At 41.4% G+C, this 20,218-nt stretch overlaps 1 protein-coding gene and 1 long non-coding RNA gene across 2 annotated transcripts in view; one reads left to right on the forward strand and one right to left on the reverse strand.

The window, feature by feature from the left end:
- The window catches only part of reln (reelin), a gene marked incomplete at its 5' end in the record, with an annotated part of 105,684 nt that overhangs the window by 21,840 nt on the left and 63,626 nt on the right, over positions 1-20,218 (reverse strand). Inside the window, 14 exons of the mRNA XM_080028365.1 lie at positions 10,456-10,568; positions 11,332-11,524; positions 11,858-12,094; positions 12,749-12,910; positions 13,927-14,160; positions 14,399-14,465; positions 14,652-14,761; positions 14,849-14,977; positions 15,489-15,697; positions 16,187-16,302; positions 16,408-16,559; positions 18,259-18,404; positions 18,788-19,028; positions 19,468-19,576. Coding sequence (XP_079884491.1) covers positions 10,456-10,568; positions 11,332-11,524; positions 11,858-12,094; positions 12,749-12,910; positions 13,927-14,160; positions 14,399-14,465; positions 14,652-14,761; positions 14,849-14,977; positions 15,489-15,697; positions 16,187-16,302; positions 16,408-16,559; positions 18,259-18,404; positions 18,788-19,028; positions 19,468-19,576 — 2,218 coding nt within the window. The remainder of the gene's footprint in view (positions 1-10,455; positions 10,569-11,331; positions 11,525-11,857; positions 12,095-12,748; positions 12,911-13,926; positions 14,161-14,398; positions 14,466-14,651; positions 14,762-14,848; positions 14,978-15,488; positions 15,698-16,186; positions 16,303-16,407; positions 16,560-18,258; positions 18,405-18,787; positions 19,029-19,467; positions 19,577-20,218) is intronic.
- On the forward strand, positions 3,908-5,869 carry LOC307250921. The gene is made up of 3 exons (XR_013844890.1): positions 3,908-4,164; positions 5,018-5,094; positions 5,184-5,869. It is a non-coding gene; the product is annotated as an uncharacterized lncRNA (long non-coding RNA).

Consider the following 20,218-nt stretch of genomic DNA (forward strand, 5'->3'; position numbering starts at 1 on the left):
AACAGCTAAGTACTGGGATGTTTTCCAAACAAAGATTTTTTGAAAAGCAGTATTTGGTTGTATGAAATAAATTAAATGTGAAAAACTGGCTGTGCAAAAATGTGGGTACCCTTGTGGTTTTGTTGATTTTAATGCCTGTAACAGCATGTAAAACTGATGACTTTAAACACAAAATTGGTTGGATTATGTTGTTAAGCCTTGAACCTCATAGAAATGTATGTTTAATCATGAGAAAAGGTATTTTAGGTGCCTAAATGCAAGTTGCACTTCTCTTTGACTCTCTGCTGAAGTGAGACAGAATGGGATCATCAAAGCAGCTCCCAAAAGATCTGAAAAACAAAGATTATTCATTGTCATGGTTTAGGGCGGGGGTCACTAACAGGCGGACCGCGGTCCGGGTCCGGACCCAGACGCCGTCCTATACGGACCCGGACCTGTAGTCAATCAATTATTTAAGTATTTAAAATTTTGACGGGGCGCTTCTATTTTGACCGGCGCAGCTTTTCTAGACTTTACGGTACTGGTTTCGCGAATCAGGAAATGCTTTCGAGTTAAGCCATCCCGCCTCCTGCTACTCAGGCAGCCAATCGAATCTGCATTCCCGGCTCAGGCTGGCTCACAGACAGAGACAGTGAGCTATCATGCGAGAGATGTCAGAGAGAAGTGCAAGAATTACGAGAATTTCAGCGAAATAAGTCAGATTAGAGTGAGAAAGACAGCGGGAGGAGAGTGAGAGACAGCTTTCTCTCTCGCTCGCCCGCTCGCTCACCGGCTCCGTGTGTCGCGAGCGAGTTAACGAGCGATCAACAGCTGAGTTTTTTCCTATTATTTACTATCTATGGTTTTTTCCCCTTTTGTAAGACTGGTGAAAACCGGTCAAGGTGCAATCATGTGGACTCTCTATTACCCTGATGTAGACCTATGTGTGAATGACACAGACATAAGATTGACATAATCACCAATCGCCAGCAGCACTGCATCTACACAACAGCAACAGGAAAAACATTATTTAAAAAAAAAAATTGTATGTAGTTACAATTATCTACATTTTAAGTTTTACATATTCTTAGTAATGGCAGAATTTATAAATACAGGTTAATTTTTTAGCAAGATATTTGGCAGTAGCCCCCACTAACATTAGCGAAAGCTAGTGGTCATCCGTCCCTCAGTCCAGTTATCTGGCTGCTAGCAAGTTATGTTGTTTTGTTAATTTTTCTATTCATCTTAACTATATTAAATGTTGACCTTTTCTTTTATTATTTTCCCCAGAATGCACCAGAATGCTCCGATTACATTCTAAAAACACAAAAAAAAATTACTGGGGGGGAAACCCCCAGACCCCCTACAGGGGTTTAGTTTCTGACATGTCACTTTTTCAGAGCTTTTCAAAATTGCAAAATAAAAATCCAGTATTAGACAAAGTGGGAGATTACTATGTTAAACAAACATAGTAGGTATAGTGAAGTTTAGAAATGATACATTGAAAATATTTCTCAAAATTATTTAATTTTTCAAAAATGAATTATATATTTTATCTTTATTTTAAGATTATTATATTTATTTTCACCATTTTATTTTTAAATGCAGCCCTTCTCTATGAAGAGATTAGTTTCAGTTGAGTCACTTAAATAATACATATATCTTCAGTATTATATATCTATAATTATTTAAAAGTGAGAATAAATATTGTTGAAATGTTTTTGAATTGTTCTTTCTATATTGATCTGACAGTCAGTTGTTAATTACATGCAGACGTTGATACAACTACTAGGCTACTTCACTATATATCACACTGAATCACAACGCAAGTTAGACATTATGATGTTCCGGACCTTTTCTTGAGGACATTTTCTCTAACTGGACCTATTTGAATTTTAGTTGAATACCCCTGGTTTAGGGGAATGCTACAAGAAGCTTTCCCAAAGGTTTCAATTTTCAATTTCGACTATAGGGAACGTTGTCAGGAAATGGAAGGACACAGGCACAGTGGCAGTTAAACCCAGGCATGGCAGACCAAGAAAAAAACAGGAGCGGCATAGGTGGAGGATTGTGAGAATGGTTGCACACAACCCACAGATCACCTCCAAAGACCTGCAAGAACATCTGGCTGCAGATTGTGTATCTGTACATCGTTCAACAATTCAGCGCAATTTGCACCAAAACATCTGCTTTTTATAAAGACCAAATAACTTAATTTTTGTCTCATCAGTCCAAAGCATTTTCTTCCAATATGAATCTGTCTTGTCTAAATGAGCTTTTGCATACTCCATGCAACTGTATCTGTGGCGTGGGCGCAGAAAGGGCTTCCTTCTCATCACCTGGCCATACAGATGTTTTGGTGCAAATTGCACTGATTTGTTGAACCATGTACAGATACACAATCTGCAGCCAGATGTTCTTACAGGTCTTTGGAGGTGATCTTTGGGTTGTGTGCAACCATTCTCACAATCCGCCGCATATGCCGCTCTTGTACTTTTCTTGGTCTGCTAGACCTGGGTTTAACTGCAACTGTGCCTGTGTCCTTCCATTCCCTGACAACGTTCCTTACAGTAGAAATTGACAATTGAAACCTTTGAGAAAGCTTCTTGTAGCCTTCCCCTAAACCATGATAATGAATAATCTTTGTTTTTAAGATCTTTTGGGAGCAGTTTTGATGATCCCATTCTGTCTCACTTCAGCAGAGAGTCAAAGAGAAGTGCAACGTGCATTTAGGCACCTAAAATACATTTTCTCATGATTAAACAGACATTTCTATGAGGTTCAAGGCTTAACAACATAATCCAACCAACTTTGTGTTTAAATTCATCAGTTTTACATGCTGTTACAGGCATTAAAATCAACAAAACCACAAGGGTACCCATATTTTTGCACAGCCAGTTTTTCACATTTTATTTTATTTCATACAACCAAATACTGCTTTTCAAAAAATCTTTGTTTGGAAAACATCTATGAAGGTATATGTGGTGCATAAGTCTTTAGCACATGTAACTGCAGATTTCGAATGCGTAAACTGAAGTCACAAATGTGTAACAGTAGATTTGAAGTCGTAAATATTTGTTTTGCATGTGTACTCCAAAGTCACAAATGTGTAACAGTAAATTTGAAGTCGTAAATATTTTTTCTACCATTGTGGACACAAAATAGGGGCTACGAGTTCACAAATCGTTGTTACGGGTGCACAAATCCTATCCTGTGCATCGCAACTTCAAAGAGTCATGCGCTTGACACTTTTGCTACAAACATTGCAGCACAGTTGGTGCAAAACACATTTGCACACCCGTGTTTCATAATGTGAGAACATGCCCCCAATTTGTGCATTCGTAAACCCAAATGTGAACTAACGCATCAGAAGTTGCACATCTGTGAAAAATGTCCTCTCAAATAAAATGATATCGAGCACAGCATTTTAATGAGCGAGCACAAATCGATGATACAACTGCTCAAATCTGTTCCTACAAGTCTCAGCTGAGGGTTTTCTCTGCTCGAATCTGCTCCTGCAAGTCTCGGCTGTGGGTTTTTTTGCAGGTAGATTTGCACCACGCCCAGGTGGTAAATGTGGTGCAAAAGTGTTTCGTATGCGTAGAACAGATTTGTATCCGTAGAAGGTGGGCGGGACAACATTGTCGCATCATCCAATGAAAGCGCCGGTTGGGACACGTGACGTCAGCATCTGAACAAACGGAGGAAAAGCCTTTTTCCTTCGTCCCTTTTCACCAGAAATTGTAGGAAATGACTAAATGAGCAACAACAACTATCAAACTAATGCGAAGTAGTAGGTAGTAGTGAATTGAACTCTTTTTCTGTAGTTTTACATAGCATTTTTTAAGTAATGGAGAATTATATTATATGTACTCCAGCCTTTGAGGAAAAGTAGTCTAAGGTGTCTGTAACAGTAAATAAGCCGCGTTAGCTAGCTTTGAGGTGGTTTCCCGATCATTTTAGACAGGACAGGAGGCTTATTATGTGACACGGTGAAGTTGAGGAGGGGATACCCATTAAACACCAGGACCTGCGGTGGTTTAATAAACAGTTGAGCTGCTTCACAATCTCTGTCCGGAGCCACAGCAGTGTCTGGACTGACGGTCACGAACACAGACCTAGGGTTTAGCTAGAGCCTACAGGACACGGAGCCATCAGAGATTCATACCACGGAAACTATGAACTGTAAGTCTGGTTTTCTTATGTTTTTAAACTTCAAAGTTGGTCGGTATAATACGTTCAATGATGAGAAGCAACGTGTGGTTATAATGTATTGCAGGCAGCATAGCTAACCACTAGCTAACAAGTCATAATGGGTATAACAGCTAATGTTCGTTAGCATATTCTTTTAAAGGATGTACCGTTTTTTAAGGCATTTGGTCACTTCTAAGGATGTTAATAATTAACTGTTAACGTAAAATAAGAAGGCTGACCAATGAATCCTTCCGTTAATCAGTTAAAAATAATCCCGGCGCTAGCCAGGGAAATATGAGTCAGCTGAATACTGGAGTCTCGTTGCTATAATAATAATCAGCGTGTCTGCTTTTCTGGGACATCGGCACCTTCATACATAGCCTACTAGTTTTACATCAGGATGTAATGTTAGCATGTGTCGACCTCATATAGAGCGTTTTCTGTCTTAATAGTGGCTATGAAGATCCAAATAAACACATGCGAGCAGTATACTATTCTGCTCAGCCCGTCTCAACATCATGTTGCTGTTTCTGAATAAAAACAGGTAGACAAGCGTCCCATTATGCAAAGGATTTTTTTTTAATTGTGCAGCTCCGTCGTGTTTAAATCATATCTTATATCTGTTTTTCCAGCCAGAAAAAAAACATTTACAACTAATTTTAAAAGTCACTAATGACAAGATACCCCCCACGAAGAGAATGAATTGCAGGGCTGTTATAATAAACTATATTGATTAGTTTTTAGCTTTGTGTTCTTCATCAACTCGAACCTACATGTATTTTATTTATTTTATAAATCTTAACATTATCTTAACATCTGAATGGCACAATCTGCTTTTCCACAGACTCATCTTGGCTGTCCTGCACAAGGCCTGCACAAGTGTCTGGGATTTCCACCCTGTCAGGGAGAAGCCATTGTACAGTGAGCAGCTACAGTCAGTCCTAACTATTAGCCGTCATGTGTTTACTATAACATCACTAATGGGATCTAACAATTGTTTCCGTCCCCAGTGTATGCATTGCTGAGGGAAGGACACTCCAGATAACTGAAGACTTCACTGCTCCTGCTGCCTTGAGAAGATCTCCGAAGATGGAGCAGCGTGGAACTCACCTGGCAGTCACAGCACATCAGTCTGACTCTACACTCTACACACAATTTGTTTTCAATTTTTAGATTGTGATTATTATAAATCTAGACAAAGTCAGATCATACTCAATTCATAATCATATTGATTGCAGTAAATGAGGTGACATACTCAGTCATGTTTATTTGTTTGACATATTAAAAAGGTAGGGGAGATTTTGATTAAATATGGTAAACAGTTGGGCTACAGACCAAGGACTAAGTTACTAGTTTTATGTTTTGTTTTATAAAGTCTTGTTCCGGCACATGCCAGAGCATTTTGGGTATTTTGTTCATTTTCTCTTAATAAAATAACGCCATACATAACTTTACTTGGAGGTATGCAATTGTGAGTGCATTCTAGTTTTAAACTGGTTGATTTGTATTTTTCATTTTGACCGTATGTATATGTTTAGTAAATCCACAAATATTTTAAAAAGTCCAAATCTTGTGATTTGTTTGTGGGGTAAGCTTTTACTATACATTTGTACTGATTGTGCTTTGATGTGACAACTGCAAATCATAAATATAATTGATATAGGGCATTTATTAGTCTTGCTTTAGCAGCATGCAGACCTACTTATTAATGCAGCATGTGATCTGAATTAACATGTTCTAAACTGCATAAAATGTTATGGTGTGACACTTTGTGATTGTGATTAATTAAAGTAATCACTGAAATGAGGTTATATGAAGCTTTGTACCCTGTTCTTCTGGACACGTCACATGAGGTAAGGTGTATAGCAGAACTGTCTGGGGATAAGCACACAGTTAAACCTGATCATCTAATTATCAGTTTGTGATACAAGTAGTGATAATTTCACATGGAAAATGTGAGATAGAGGAACAATTATTCCAATTCAGTTTTAATGTGTCCTCTATACTTTTCTATTGCCTTGTAGAGTAGGTTACTTATTCACTTCACTATTCACAAGTTTAAATTAATTAAGCTTACTACATTTAGAAGACTAAGGGCCGGTTTCACAGACATGGATTAAGCCTAGCCCTGGACTAAATGGAGTTTTGAATGGAGATTGTCCATTGAAAGTACAATTTAGTCCAGAACTAGGCTTAATCCATGTCTGTGAAACCGGCCCAATGTGTATGATTTATAAGCATATTTCTGGATTTAGATACTGAATACTCTGCAGCAAGATATGTAGGCCTACTTTATTTACTTTGGTCCTCAATGCCTGCAACGTCCTCCTCACCCCCTGCGTGTGGTGTGTTTTAACCATAGATAGTTTTAACAGCCAGGAGCCTTGACAGCGGCTGCGGGACAATAAACTATTGTCGATAGTTAGCCTGCTATCGGTGTATGAATGTGTGCAGTGGCGAACTTAGCCATTTTGGGGCTCCAGGCGAACAGTCATTTGGGGGCCCTTGCATCTAATGTACCTTATATCGCGCACACTGATAGGCCTTTCACACCGCCGCAAAATCGGCGCTAGTTCTGGGCTAGTTCGGAGTTAGAGCTAGTGTTTTGGTTTCACACCTCCAGAAAGCCTGCTCCGGGCCGTAAAAACCGGTTCAACTCATACCCCAGGATTGAGCAGGGTTTGAAGTGAACTGCTTGCGCCAGCGGCCGGGGGAGGGATTATCCTGACCAACCAGACCAACTAAAACCTCATGCCCGCCATGTTTAAAAACACCGCTACTACGAGACGTAAACATAACATAATTACCGAACGTAGCGATCAAATTGACCGGCGAGAATACGCTGTATGGGTCCTGTTTGGTTAAGAAAGCGGCGTCGGGTGACGTACACACACGTTTACAGTGACGTCATGACGTTGCTCTCTTGCCGGCTCCATGGCTGTCTCCGGTCGATGTGAAACCAACCGGTTCATAACTGGGATAAGGCTGTAACCAGTTTTGAACTGACCCCAACACCAGCCTGGAACTGACTCTTGGTTAATTTTGGTGTGAAAGGCCTATGAGATACTCCATACAAGGGATGAACAAAAGTCACTAGCTTTTTTTCATTTTGGATGAGACTACTCAGGTACGTGTCAGAGGCTTAGCTTGGATTGGTCTAAGAGGATCCCACATCACAGGGTCAAACTGAGCCATTAACTGAACCTGACCCATGACATGTCCATTGCCTAGTCCTAGTTCATTAAGTGTGTCAGAGGGGCCACGCAGAGGAAGCTTTCTCTCTGACAGGAAGTTGATGATTGCCACTAACCTGGATAAAATTCTAGAGACCAATATGACTTTGCTTTCAATTAAATGTGTTGTTTTATTTTTTAAATACACAGTGAATTACAAAATAGCCTGTGTCCACAGAGTCTAGGCCTATTTGAAATAAAATCTTCAAATATTTAAAAAAGAAAATTAGGTTATAACCCTGCCTTCTTTAAGCATGGATAGTAGTGACTAAGTGTGCAGGGGAGAGAGAAATATACACAGATAGAGGGAGGAAGAGATAGCTTTATTTTGCTTTTTTACTTAAATTGATCATTGATGGCTTTAGACTGACTCCTGCTGTCGCAAGCCTATCAGCTGTTGTTCTGAACAGCTGTTACACACGGAGGTGAAAACGAAATTGAAACTTAACTATCGCCTGGCTGGGCTGACTTAAAGTGGAGCAGCCAAATATAGCCTAAACTAATAGGCCTAAATATTGTTACAAAAATACAGGCAATGTGTTGTGTGATTTTTGTCAGTAGCCTACAGTAGACCTAGAGGCTGGCCCCGATCGCCACTAACTGTTCTGTAATACACGATCGCCGATCACGTGAACACACAGGCGTCTTTTTTTTTAGCATATGCATCCAATCCGCGGTTCACGTGGGTCCCAAACCGTGAGGGTTGGTCCGAATGGACCACGGATCAACCGTGATCCGTTGCACCATTAATTATCTCCATCAGTTTGTTGACACACATTCACGTCATTAGCATAGCTGCTGGCTGAGCCAGAGCCACCTGTTGGATTGACAGTAGGAGCTGGAACGTTACCGGTTTATGATGTAGACAGCTGTTCTTCCGTCTAAGGTCCCGCTGCCACCGCGCTGGGTGCTGTAAAAAAGCTTAATAGCTTCGGCAGCTTTGATATTAAGTCCTGACTTTGGTCCTTCTTCTGTTTGTTTTGTGACCCGCTCTCGTATGTTCGCTTCATTTTGGTATAGGTAGGTTATCTCGTCTCTCTCTTCTCCCGCTATTTACTTTTTTGGATTTACGCGTGAACGTGCAGTGTCATGAGCGTAATGTGTAATGGAATAGTCCATGTAGTGCAGACTGAAGGGGGGTGCACGGTTGGCAGAAAGGCCGTCAAAACGCGAGTAATTAGACATCCCGATGATACTATTGTGAAGAGATTTTTTATAAAAAACAATAAATATGGGGCAAAATATAAAGAGGGCATTTTGGGGGCCCCAAAGGGGCTTATGGGGCCCCGGGGCTCCAGGCAATTGCCTGGTTTGCCTCAATGGACGGCCCGCCCCTGATCCCGATGATACTATTGTGAAGAGATTTTTTATAAAAAACAATAAATATGGGGCAAAATATAAAGAGGGCATTTTGGGGGCCCCAAAGGGGCTTATGGGGCCCCGGGGCTCCAGGCAATTGCCTGGTTTGCCTCAATGGACGGCCCGCCCCTGAATGTGTGTGAATGGTAACGTGTAAATGGGAACAGGTCTCCCTTGCAAAAGAGTCTTCGGACTCAATGGGATATACCTGTATAAATAAAGGTTAAAAAAATATATATATGGAAATTCATTCTCTATTTAATAAGACTACTGTTATTAAAATGTAAAGGTTTTAAAGAGAAAAACAGCAGGTTTAAACAGTTACACCAGTGCCAATCACACAGCAGACATTAACTGACGTCGACGCTGGCCCTTATATCTGCTAAAGTAAACTTGTTTATGACTTTCACTACTGGCATAAGGCTCCGCTGTAGTTCCCTCTTATTCAATTCCCTTATTATTACATTTCCTACATTTTCTGGTGAAAAGAGACGACCATGGACCAGCCATGGACATATGAGGGAGACGACGGAAACAGGCTTTCCCTCAGTCTGTTCACATGCTGACGTCACGTGTCCCAACCGGCGCTTTCATTGGATGATACGACAATGTTGTCCCGCCCACCTTCTACGGATACAAATCTGTTCTACGCATACGAAACACTTTTGCACCACATTTACCACCTGGGCGTGGTGCAAATCTACCTGCAAAAAAACCCACAGCCGAGACTTGCAGGAGCAGATTCGAGCAGAGAAAACCCTCAGCTGAGACTTGTAGGAACAGATTTGAGCAGTTGTATCATCGATTTGTGCTCGCTCATTAAAATGCTGTGCTCGATATCATTTTATTTGAGAGGACATTTTTCACAGATGTGCAACTTCTGATGCGTTAGTTCACATTTGGGTTTACGAATGCACAAATTGGGGGCATGTTCTCACATTATGAAACACGGGTGTGCAAATGTGTTTTGCACCAACTGTGCTGCAATGTTTGTAGCAAAAGTGTCAAGCGCATGACTCTTTGAAGTTGCGATGCACAGGATAGGATTTGTGCACCCGTAACAACGATTTGTGAACTCGTAGCCCCTATTTTGTGTCCACAATGGTAGAAAAAATATTTACGACTTCAAATTTACTGTTACACATTTGTGACTTTGGAGTACACATGCAAAACAAATATTTACGACTTCAAATCTACTGTTACACATTTGTGACTTCAGTTTACGCATTCGAAATCTGCAGTTACATGTGCTAAAGACTTATGCACCACATATACCTTCATAAACATCCCAGTACTTAGCTGTTCCTGGTAAATTAAAGACATACCACTTTTATATTTTTTTTGTGAAAGCAGAGTCAATTATAATGCCGGCTGAGAGGGGTTCCCAAACTTTTTCATATGATTGTATTATGATTTAAAACAGTTCCTGCAAATGTGTGTAACTGTGTATGCATGTGTGTACTGTGAAGAGTGTGTGTCGACGCACTGTATGCACACAGTATGTGTGGACATAGCCATTAACAGTAAAAGGTGTGGATGCCTCTTCGTTTCCTCTTTTTTGGCATTATGTTACAAATCTGAACGTATATCAGGTGCATTATGTTTGAAACATTAAACCAGGATCAGGAGAAATATTTTCCCAGAGGGCCCTAGATCTTTTCTTCTGTCAGTTGTTATGTGCGTTTCTTACCATGTCTTCTGAGGCAGAGACAGAGTGATGCGTCTCCAGTCTTTGAACTCTGATGGGTGATAAACACTGGGAGCTGTGAACTCAGAGCAGCTCGGCATGCCGGGCAGACAGGCCTAGGTGAAAGCAACGAGGGGTTTCATTACTCTTTATTGCATGCCATAAGGATATTACTTGTATCTATTCATCAATGTGGATTTTGTTTTGTTGCAAAATTCTTCAGAAGCAGAAAGATACACTGCAAACACAGCCTGCGGCTGCATTAGCCATCAGAGAATATGCATAAAAAAAGGCAAACGCAGGATTGCAGTGTCTTTGACCTTGAACAGTGAAAGACAAGCAAAGATTAAAAGTACAGGACATTCAGAGAGTTACTGCACTTTCTGCACTTGCCAGATGACTGCATTTTCATGCACATGGGAGAATTGGAGGAAATGTACTGATGGAGGACTCATTATGCCCTATTCAATTCCAAACGATAAAAATCTTGGCAGATACTTTGGCACCTTATGAATATTTATGAGCCAGTTGTGATCACAGAAAATCTTTGTTGAATCATGAGAAGATAATCTGCTTGCTGATTCAAGTATTGCCATGTCTTTGGTAATAGTAGGATGATAAAAAGTAATTGCGATAATTTCTCATCTGAAACAAAGTGCCACATTTGAAGACTCTCATTATTTACACATTATTACTGCGGCTGTAATGGGTCAATCAATATTCATGATCATGAATAAATGATTTTTTTCCTTGTCGTTCATTAGGATGACTTCTGCAAGTTTTATTCGTAAACAACGGTGTGAGCCAGGGCTGTGAAAACAAAAGGGATTGGATGTTGACCAGCACTCAACAGGTGTCAATATGTGTCACACTCCTTACCTCTTTGACCAGGTGCCAGGTGAGGCCGTGATTGGTGGAAAACTCCAAGCGAACCTGAGTGTCAATGTGTGGGGAGGGCTCGCGGCCACAGCCCATAACCAACGAGAACTGTAGACTGTAGGAGGCTCCGATCTGCATTGACTGAGTTTCCACATAACGGATGCTGGAGCCGGGGCTGGGCTCACCAGAGAAACTAGAGTACAAGTGAATGGAGGAATAGAGGATATCAACTGAATGTCATGAGTTCTTATGTGATTTAAACATATTTTGTTTCTGGCATAATTGTTTTATTAGTAGAAATTAGGATAACCGTGGTGAAAATAAGTCGGGTTTATGTGTTTTTCTTCTAATTCTATACACAGAGACTTAAATGCACAAAACGGCAAGAACAAGTTGCAAAATTATTATTGAAAAAAGTTACAAGAACGACGTTTAACTAACCCGGCGGACAACATTCCATAAAATTCAAGGCTTCTCTCAAATATTGACCGATACAGTATTTTTAGCGGAGCATTAAGTCTCCTACCTGAGGGTCCAGTCGTGCTGGCAGTAGGGCTGGACGTGGCCAAGATAGAAACCAAGACTCTGGGTGACGTCCAGCACGTTGCTAAAGTCGAGACTTATGGTGTTAAACAACACGGAGGTCATGCTGATTTCATCCACGGCCCACACATCGTGACTACGACCTGAGTGGTATGGCTGCCACCAGCGGAACTGCACGCCAAATTTGCGAGCACCAGACGGGAGTTCAATTGACACAATCCTGGTGGGAGGACAGAGATTATCTTAATGATTATGAACTTTATTGACACTTCATGGAAAGTTGACTAAATGTAGTAAGTGGCATTGTCAAAACTATTTTGGGGATATTCAAACATTTCAGCTTTTTTTGCAAATACTGTACACTTGGGCAATCCTACATAAATTCAGACATAATGTGGATGATCAATAAGCAAAATTGATCAATGCAGCATCTTATCTCACTCTTTAGTTTCTCATAATCCACTGTGTTATCAACAAAAACTTTTTTTTCTCTTCAGTCAAGACAGACTTCATGTTGTTTGTTGTACAAATGTACATGTTGATACAGTCTACACTTTCACCTGTAGGTCAGATAGTTGTGTATGACTTGTCCCTGACACATTGGTCCCTCTTGACCGATCTAGTGCTGAATAACACCTCTGAGACCCAGCCTGCGCAGCTGGAATGAAGCCCACTTTATCTTCATTACAAACACAGATTGCACTAACTCAGTCAATGGGTCCCAGCGGCCTTACACCTCCAGCACACCATTAGCAGCTCAAATGTTCGTGCTAATGGCGTTATTGTGTCTCTGTGGAAACATAAGCGTACCAGAGGGGGCAGGCGCACAGGCATATGTCACATGCACACACACACATTCTAACATAGGAGTTACCTTGGCTCATGGAAGCCTTGGTAAGCATAGTGCTGCAGCAGTGTCCATGTAATGCCGTTATCTGACGAGTAATGCAGCAGGACACCCTCCCCTGGCGCGTCTGGGGCCGGACACGAGCTCAGGGTGCTGCGGCTGCCCAGGCGAAGCGTAAACTGTAGGTACCTGTAGAAAATGAAAGTGGGGACACGAACGAAAATTAATTCAAGAAAAAGTAGTTGCCAGTTGAAGAGAGAGGGGAAGTACAATACAAGCAGGGACAGTGAAGGAATTTCAAGAAGGGAAATACACAGAAAGAAAAAAAGAATGAAAAGAAAAAGTAAGGTGAAAGAGAGAAGGGCAAAAAGGGGGTAGATAAACAGATCATCATTCGGAACAGGGTAGTCGGAGTGAGGTGGCAGGATGATGGATGAGATGATTAAATAAATGAGGGCAAAATTAGATGAGAAGAGGTGAAAGGAAAGAAAGAGAAGGACAGAGAGAGAGTGAATAACAATTGTATGTGAGAGTAAACAAATTAATATCCATGCATTCATGTTAACTGTACATAGTTCCAAGGTGATGTGATCATTTATGTTCTGAATGATTTATTTTCATATCTACTAATGTAATATTTATTATAAATTTCGTCATCTGTCTGGGGTTGCCGGTCACCCCCAGCTCTCTCTGTCCTTGGCTGAGCTGATATTTCAATATTGCTGCGGTTTCCTGGTCCAGGCAGCTGTTTACTCTATCAGCCAGGAAACTGGCATTAAATATGGCCATCAGGTGGCACACTGAGAGCCGCAACAGACATAATCAATCTAACACAGATGCCATATCTAACTTCATCATTCCCTCTCTGTCTTTCCCCCTCACATTTTCATCCTCTCCTCTCATCTGCAGTCTGCCCCATGATGACCATCTATCTTTCAGCTTAGGAACATAGAGAAAGAGGGATTGGTGAAGGGGGTGTCTGGATATTTGACAGGTTGGAACATCTGCAGTATAAATCAGGAGTAATGACACTTGATGAACACGGTTTTGCAAAGTAATCTATTGTGGCAGAATCAGCAGAGTCAAAATCTGCTTGTGTGCATACACATTATGTGTTTGTACACTGTCTGTTTGTTCATGTCTCTGCCTGTGTCTGATGTATGTGTATAAAACAAATGTTGTTTTTGTGTTTTCACTTTCATTACCTGGCCTGGGAACTGTCTAATGGAGCTGTGACCAAGTGTCTCCTGCTGTCCCTGTTGAAGACCAAGGCCTTGCCGCTGGCCAGCACCCCACAGCCGAAGCTGACCTCGGCCCCGCGAAGGGAGGAGAAGCTGTGGTAGGAGGAGAGACGGGGGCTGGAGAAACCCTCCGACAGGAACGCTGGGAAGGTCTGGGAGGCCAGCTCACAGGCCGGACCACTGAAACCTGGGTCACATCTGACAGGTAAGGGATAGAGTGACAAGTGAGGAGAAGAGAGGTACCGGGGTCATTAAAGAGTGATGATATAAACGAGAAAAAGAAGACAGAGATAATGAAAATCCATTAGTAAAGCATAATGCAATGTGATTAATTCTGGATGGTGATTGGTGCTGTGAGGCATAATGGATAATGATCAGACTCATTTTGAAAGACAGACACTGGATTTATTTGGTTAAATAAAAGGCAGATCCTTACTTGCAGCCTGTGCGAGAACAATGTCCTCTCCCAGAGCAAAAACGAAGGCAGGCTGGACCGAAATACACTAAAGCAGAAGTAATGAAAAATATTTTTTTATTTGCATATTTGGCTGAGCTATAAGAAACATATATGTGACATATTTTTTTGGTTGGGACATGAAAGGAGGAGGTTTTTAGGAAGTAAACAAGAAAACAGTGTTTTTTCATGAAACTGAGGGTCACATGTGAACTGAATTAACTATAGTACTAACCATTGTCTATTGCCCACATGTTGCCCACTCCAGTGCCTGACTGTTTCCAGCGGAAACGTGTTGTGTCTGTTAGGGCAGCGTTGGGGAGAGGGATAGAGATTCTGGTCCACCTGGGGAGACAAAATACAATATGTATATACAGCACCCACAGTGACTGAGTGACAAATACACACACAAGCGCACAGATTTATTCATACCCGCTGTAGTTTTCAGAGGAGTAGACGGTGCTGTGAGGTAGATGCGGTCCAGCGCAAAGCTCCGGCAGACACTCTGTGTGGAGCAGAGACCAGGACCGACCCTGGTTGGTGGAAAATTCCAGACTCACGCTAATAAAAGAAAACATAGAACACCTTATTTCAACCTAAATGGTGGACTTAGATTAGGGAGGTAAAGAAGAGTCTTGATGTTGTCTTAGACTCCACTGTGAAGCCAGTCACAATCACCCCACATATGTTTTATTAAAACTGCATTATGAAATTACTTACATTTGCAGCTTCAAATGACAGCAAGATTCAAAACCTTGAGGACTTTAATATCCAAGAGACATGTAACAGGAACATAACAAACCCCACATTTATTATTGAGTACCGAGTTCAACTGAGTTCAGCTTTCTCTAGATAATTGTGTTTACAAGCATCCAAGCACTATGCCCTTAAGTTTCCTGTGTGCACCAGTTACTATTCTTGACACAAAAATAACTGAATGAATCTATGGAGTCTCACTTGGCATGTGGAGGTCTCCTTTGTTGCAGCCCAATTTTACGATTGTGAAGGGGAAAAAAGTGGCAATGTTTCCACATGAAAGCACTGCCTAACCTAGTTTTAAAATGTGTCACACCTGTTGGCAGGCTGGTACGAGCCGCAGCCTAGGTTGATGGAGAACTGAGCAACATGTGTGTGGGTGCCAGGCAGCACAGGGAGCAGCTGCATGAAGTCCACAGCCCATACATGGCGGTTGGCAACTCCATGTGACCGCTGCTCCATGCAGAACTGGGTGACTGGTGTTTGTAGCTCAGTGGGCAGTGCCAATGATACCACTGCAGGAGTCTGAGATAGAAGAAATACAGGATAGAATAAATACACTAGACCAGGGGGAAGATACTAAAAAGCCACCAATTCAAAAGAAAGATATTCAGTTTCTTATGAATAAAGTAAAATTCCTAAAATATGTGATGCGGGAAAAAGTAAATGTTCTGGATTTTTTGTTGAACTATTCAGATTTTTCTGATGATTATTCAGTTGCAATACTAGTACAAATGGGAATCTTTTCATCGTCCATTAGATCCACTTTGTGGAAATATATTAGTTAAGTCTCAGAATGGGAATATGCTGGTTCAAGACAGAACAATGTCCTCAAGCAACTGTACAAAAGTGATTCTATATCTTTATTGGTTTTTTTGTTTTGTTTATACAAAACACACAAACAAACATCTGCAAAGTGATTATATTAATGTGATAACTCTGTGAGCACTCTGGGTTTATTTATGTTAAAGAAAAAGACTATTTATACGTGTGAATATATTGGGTATGTCTCACCCTGTAAGAAGAGTATGGAAGGGTGTCAAGCATCACACGTTCCCTCCTGCCTTCAGACCTTCCAAACACAATCACGTCGTTGTCATGGGACTCTCCTGGATCACAGTCGCCCCCACCTAAACACAATTCAGTGTGTTCATCAAATGTGCAACAGTTTAAGGTAAAGCTACTGTAGTACAACCCAAAGAAATGACTGCATTTTGGATGGAGGAGTTCCATACCCATGGTGAAGTAGAAGCGTAGGTTTCCATAAGACGTGGTGTCGATGTAGGGGGTGCACACTCTCCTCCGGCCCTCTTTCTCAAACACTAGTGCTGAGCCTGACTCAATCTCCCCACACTGGGTCCCATAGGCTGCTCCCTCTATGTCCCAGCTTGGTTAGAAGAAAAAAACACAGACAAGGACAAATGTTTTTGGAAGTTCTTTTAACACAAAATGTTCATGTTGAAATGCTTTTTATTCATTTTGGAAGATAAGCGGAACCCGAAATTTATGTGGCAGTATTTCAACAACATCAATAAATAAAAATAAAAAAGCCACTCAAGCAATCCTGCTACATGATATGTTACTAACTCTTAAAAACAAGTTAATTTTAAATGTGTTCTTTTTCGGTCAAGTGGTTAATGGTCTGAATATAGTTTGGAAGTAACATTTAATTGTTGGGATTCGATGTAGTTAAATAAAGAAGAGGAAAAAAGCCTGAAAAGAAGAAATTATTATATTATTTAGAATTAATAAATAGAAAAAGCAAACAGAGGGGCAACATTTACCAAAAATAGACTTTACTGACATTTCAGCACACAGACGTTGACACATAAATGTTAGGATGCAAACTCTTTTTTATAGATCGCCTCTTTTACACAGCATCTCCCTGTGGGGTATTAATGAAGTCAGTGAACAGTTGCCATTATTCACACCTTGCCAGTAAACAAACACACAATGTCAGGAATACAGCATAAATCACCTGGAAGATGACGTACACACAACCGTGCAGAAGCATATTTCTGCGCAGTGGAAAGAGGATCCTCATTAGCAGTGACAGAAGTAAACTCAGTGTGTCAGCCCTCTTCTCTGTGCATGTACCTCCCCTCCCTCTTTCTCTTGCTTCCCCTCTTCCGTCCCCCCTTCTGCTCCTCTACATTTTTCTGCCGTGGAGTATATAAGCTGCTGAGTCTCAGTCACAGCCAGTGTTGAGTTAAATGACACTTGGTGGAGTGTAGAATTAGCATAGGCAATAACTCTCTCAGCTACCTCACACATGCGTCAGCCCATGACGCCTGATGGGTGAGAAGTAGCATTAGGTTCCACATGTTGGCATGCTGCCCTGAATGCTAGGGAGGTGTCAAGGTGTGTGTTGCCCATAGAAACACCCTCCTGTTTGAGGTCCATCTCAACCTGGTGCATGAGCCTTGTTGTGTACTTTCTGGCGGTAGAACACTATCCATCATCTCTCCTCTTTTATCCCTCTACCTCTTGCAGTGCTTCTGACAGTGTTCCTTGCTCTCTGCTGTCCAGTGTGTGTTTGCCTGCACGTGTGTCACTGTGAACAGATGGGCTGCTATCCCTGCAGCAGTCAGGGGCATGGCATTCACCTGTGTTGGCCCTCCGAGCATGACTTACACTTGTGCAACACACCGCAGGTCACATCACTTCACATATTGACAAGTGTCATAGCAAGTGTATGGATACACACAGAAAGATCCGCCATTACTGTGCAATTCTACCAAAATCCTTCTGATAACTCTCTCTCACCTCAGGTCTGGCAACCATATTCAGGTTAACTATACTGTATTAGCTTAATTGCTGTGGACCAAACTCCCCCTCAGGTCAGTGCCACATCTTCACATTTTCAGAAACATGCAAATCTATAACACCTTTAATAATGTATTCCTCCTCCACAGGGTTTCTGATGTTTTCATATATTTAGTTTACATTTTCTAGTTTGTCTATATTTCCTGTGATTGTTTTGTCATATTTGATGGTGTTTTACATGTGCAATTTGTAACCACTTATTTCACATAATTCACTTATTTAGGATATATTTAGGGGAAGAAGTAATCATCTTGACTTACTTGGAGGGTTGGCTCTCAAAGTCTTCCTCCCAGTAGCTCCTTCCCTCCTCACGATGTAGGTCAATATCTCTGGTGGAGGCGAAGTTGTGGCCGACTCCCTCCCCACCATGGAAATACAGGGCATTGCCCTCAGACTGACAGGCATGCTATCCAATAAGAAACACAGGTGTTATGTCATGCAAGCAGTGACCACTTTCGCAAAGCATTGGCTGACGAAAATCACTTGCATTTTGAAACACCTTTCACGTAGAAATGTTCTTTCCTTGCTCAACGGTTGAAAACACCTCATGATTTTGGTATTTTCCCTGCTTTCACATGCAGTTGAGCATATCATCATCATCTTTATTGTCAGACTCAAGGTCCATACATTGTGAACATATGTCTTTCCAGCAACAGTAAGTTTTTTAAATAATTTGACAGGTCATAGGCTTTCTATCATATTTCTAAGCACAGGGCATTGATTGTGTGTGAAGAAATCCATTTGTAAAGTAGAGAATCCATGGAAATGTGAACTGGTTTACTGGTGTACCTTAACAGTAGCTCCAGGGAAGAAGAGCCAGTTTGCAGTGTCTGGGGGGTCTAAGTTGTCCTCCATGAGGGGGGTTCTGTGGGCAGCATTGACCAGCAGGACGTTGTCCAACCCCCAGCAGGACTCATAACCTTCGGGGCCCTGGGGGGCCTCCTGAGACCAGCGCAGACGAACACTGTCACCCTTAGATTGATGCGGTAGGGGAAGGAGGTGGACGACTGTGCTGCTGTTGGTGGGGGCTCTAGAGGAGAGGAAAGCATGCAGCATGAGGGTGTTAGATACTGTACCTGATTAAGTAACAAAATAACACTGAAATAGCCAAATATGGGGTGACACTACATGCATTCATGGTGATGTGAACCAAAGAGCAACATTAATCTGGTTTCAGAATGAATGATTTAGAAGTTGAAATGTTGTTTGTCTACACAAACGCATAGAAATGTTATATTGTAGGTATAATGCAGTATTGTTACATTATGCTTCTGTTTGAAAGCAAACTAAACAGAGGGATGGAAGGATAGAGGGACGACGCACAAGGGATCATCAAGACACAAACAGGAGAGGAATGACAAATTGAGAGGGGGAGGTGTGAATGAGGGAAAAAAAGAGAGAGGGCGGGTGTTCATAACAGATGGAAGGACTGTGGGATGGATGAGGAACACGGATGAAGAGAAAGAGACCTGATCTTCTCCAGTGTGATCCAGTCATCTGAGGTGTTGGCATTGCGGCTTTGGCTGTATGACACAGTGATGCTGGGGTCTGAGTAACTGAACCGGCAGGAGCCTGAGCCTGGGGGAATATAAAACACACACAGAAGACAGAAATACATGAAAGTTAACACAGTCTCATCTGTTGAAGGAACAGCTAAAGAATGTGTTACCTACAGTAGTTTCCCTTTTTTCAACAACCTAATACAACAGCAGGGCAAAATAATATTCATATGCCCTGAGTGGCAGCCAGGCACAGCATGGTGGCTACTTCTGACATGCCTGGCCTTAACCAAGTGGAACATTATGTCTAATGCTGGGCTTACACTAAAGGACTTTTAAAAGACTTTGAAAAGACTGAAGACTGACACCCTCACACATCTAAAGACAATCAACTTACATCTGAAGACAATTAGTCATTAGTTCTCAGTCACAGACTGAGATTTTGAAAAGACAGGGGGTCTCATATTGCAAGACTATAACTAGATTCCTTATGAAATTAATATCATTTCCGATCCTGCTACGGGGGACTAAAAGTGATTTCAGTGAAATAAAACGTTTTTTTTAGCAGGTAAAATGGACTGGGTGTATAAACAACTATATGCCCTTATCACGTAGGCTTTGTGTCATGCATGATCACGTTAAAAACTGCAAACGCGATTGTGATTATATTTAATTAAAAAAAAGTTAATTAATTATTCCGATCGGCGGACATCCTGTAGTT

The sequence above is a fragment of the Ammodytes marinus genome (genome assembly GCF_949987685.1).
Source record: "Ammodytes marinus genome assembly, chromosome: 5".
Taxonomy (NCBI): Eukaryota; Metazoa; Chordata; class Actinopteri; order Uranoscopiformes; family Ammodytidae; genus Ammodytes; species Ammodytes marinus.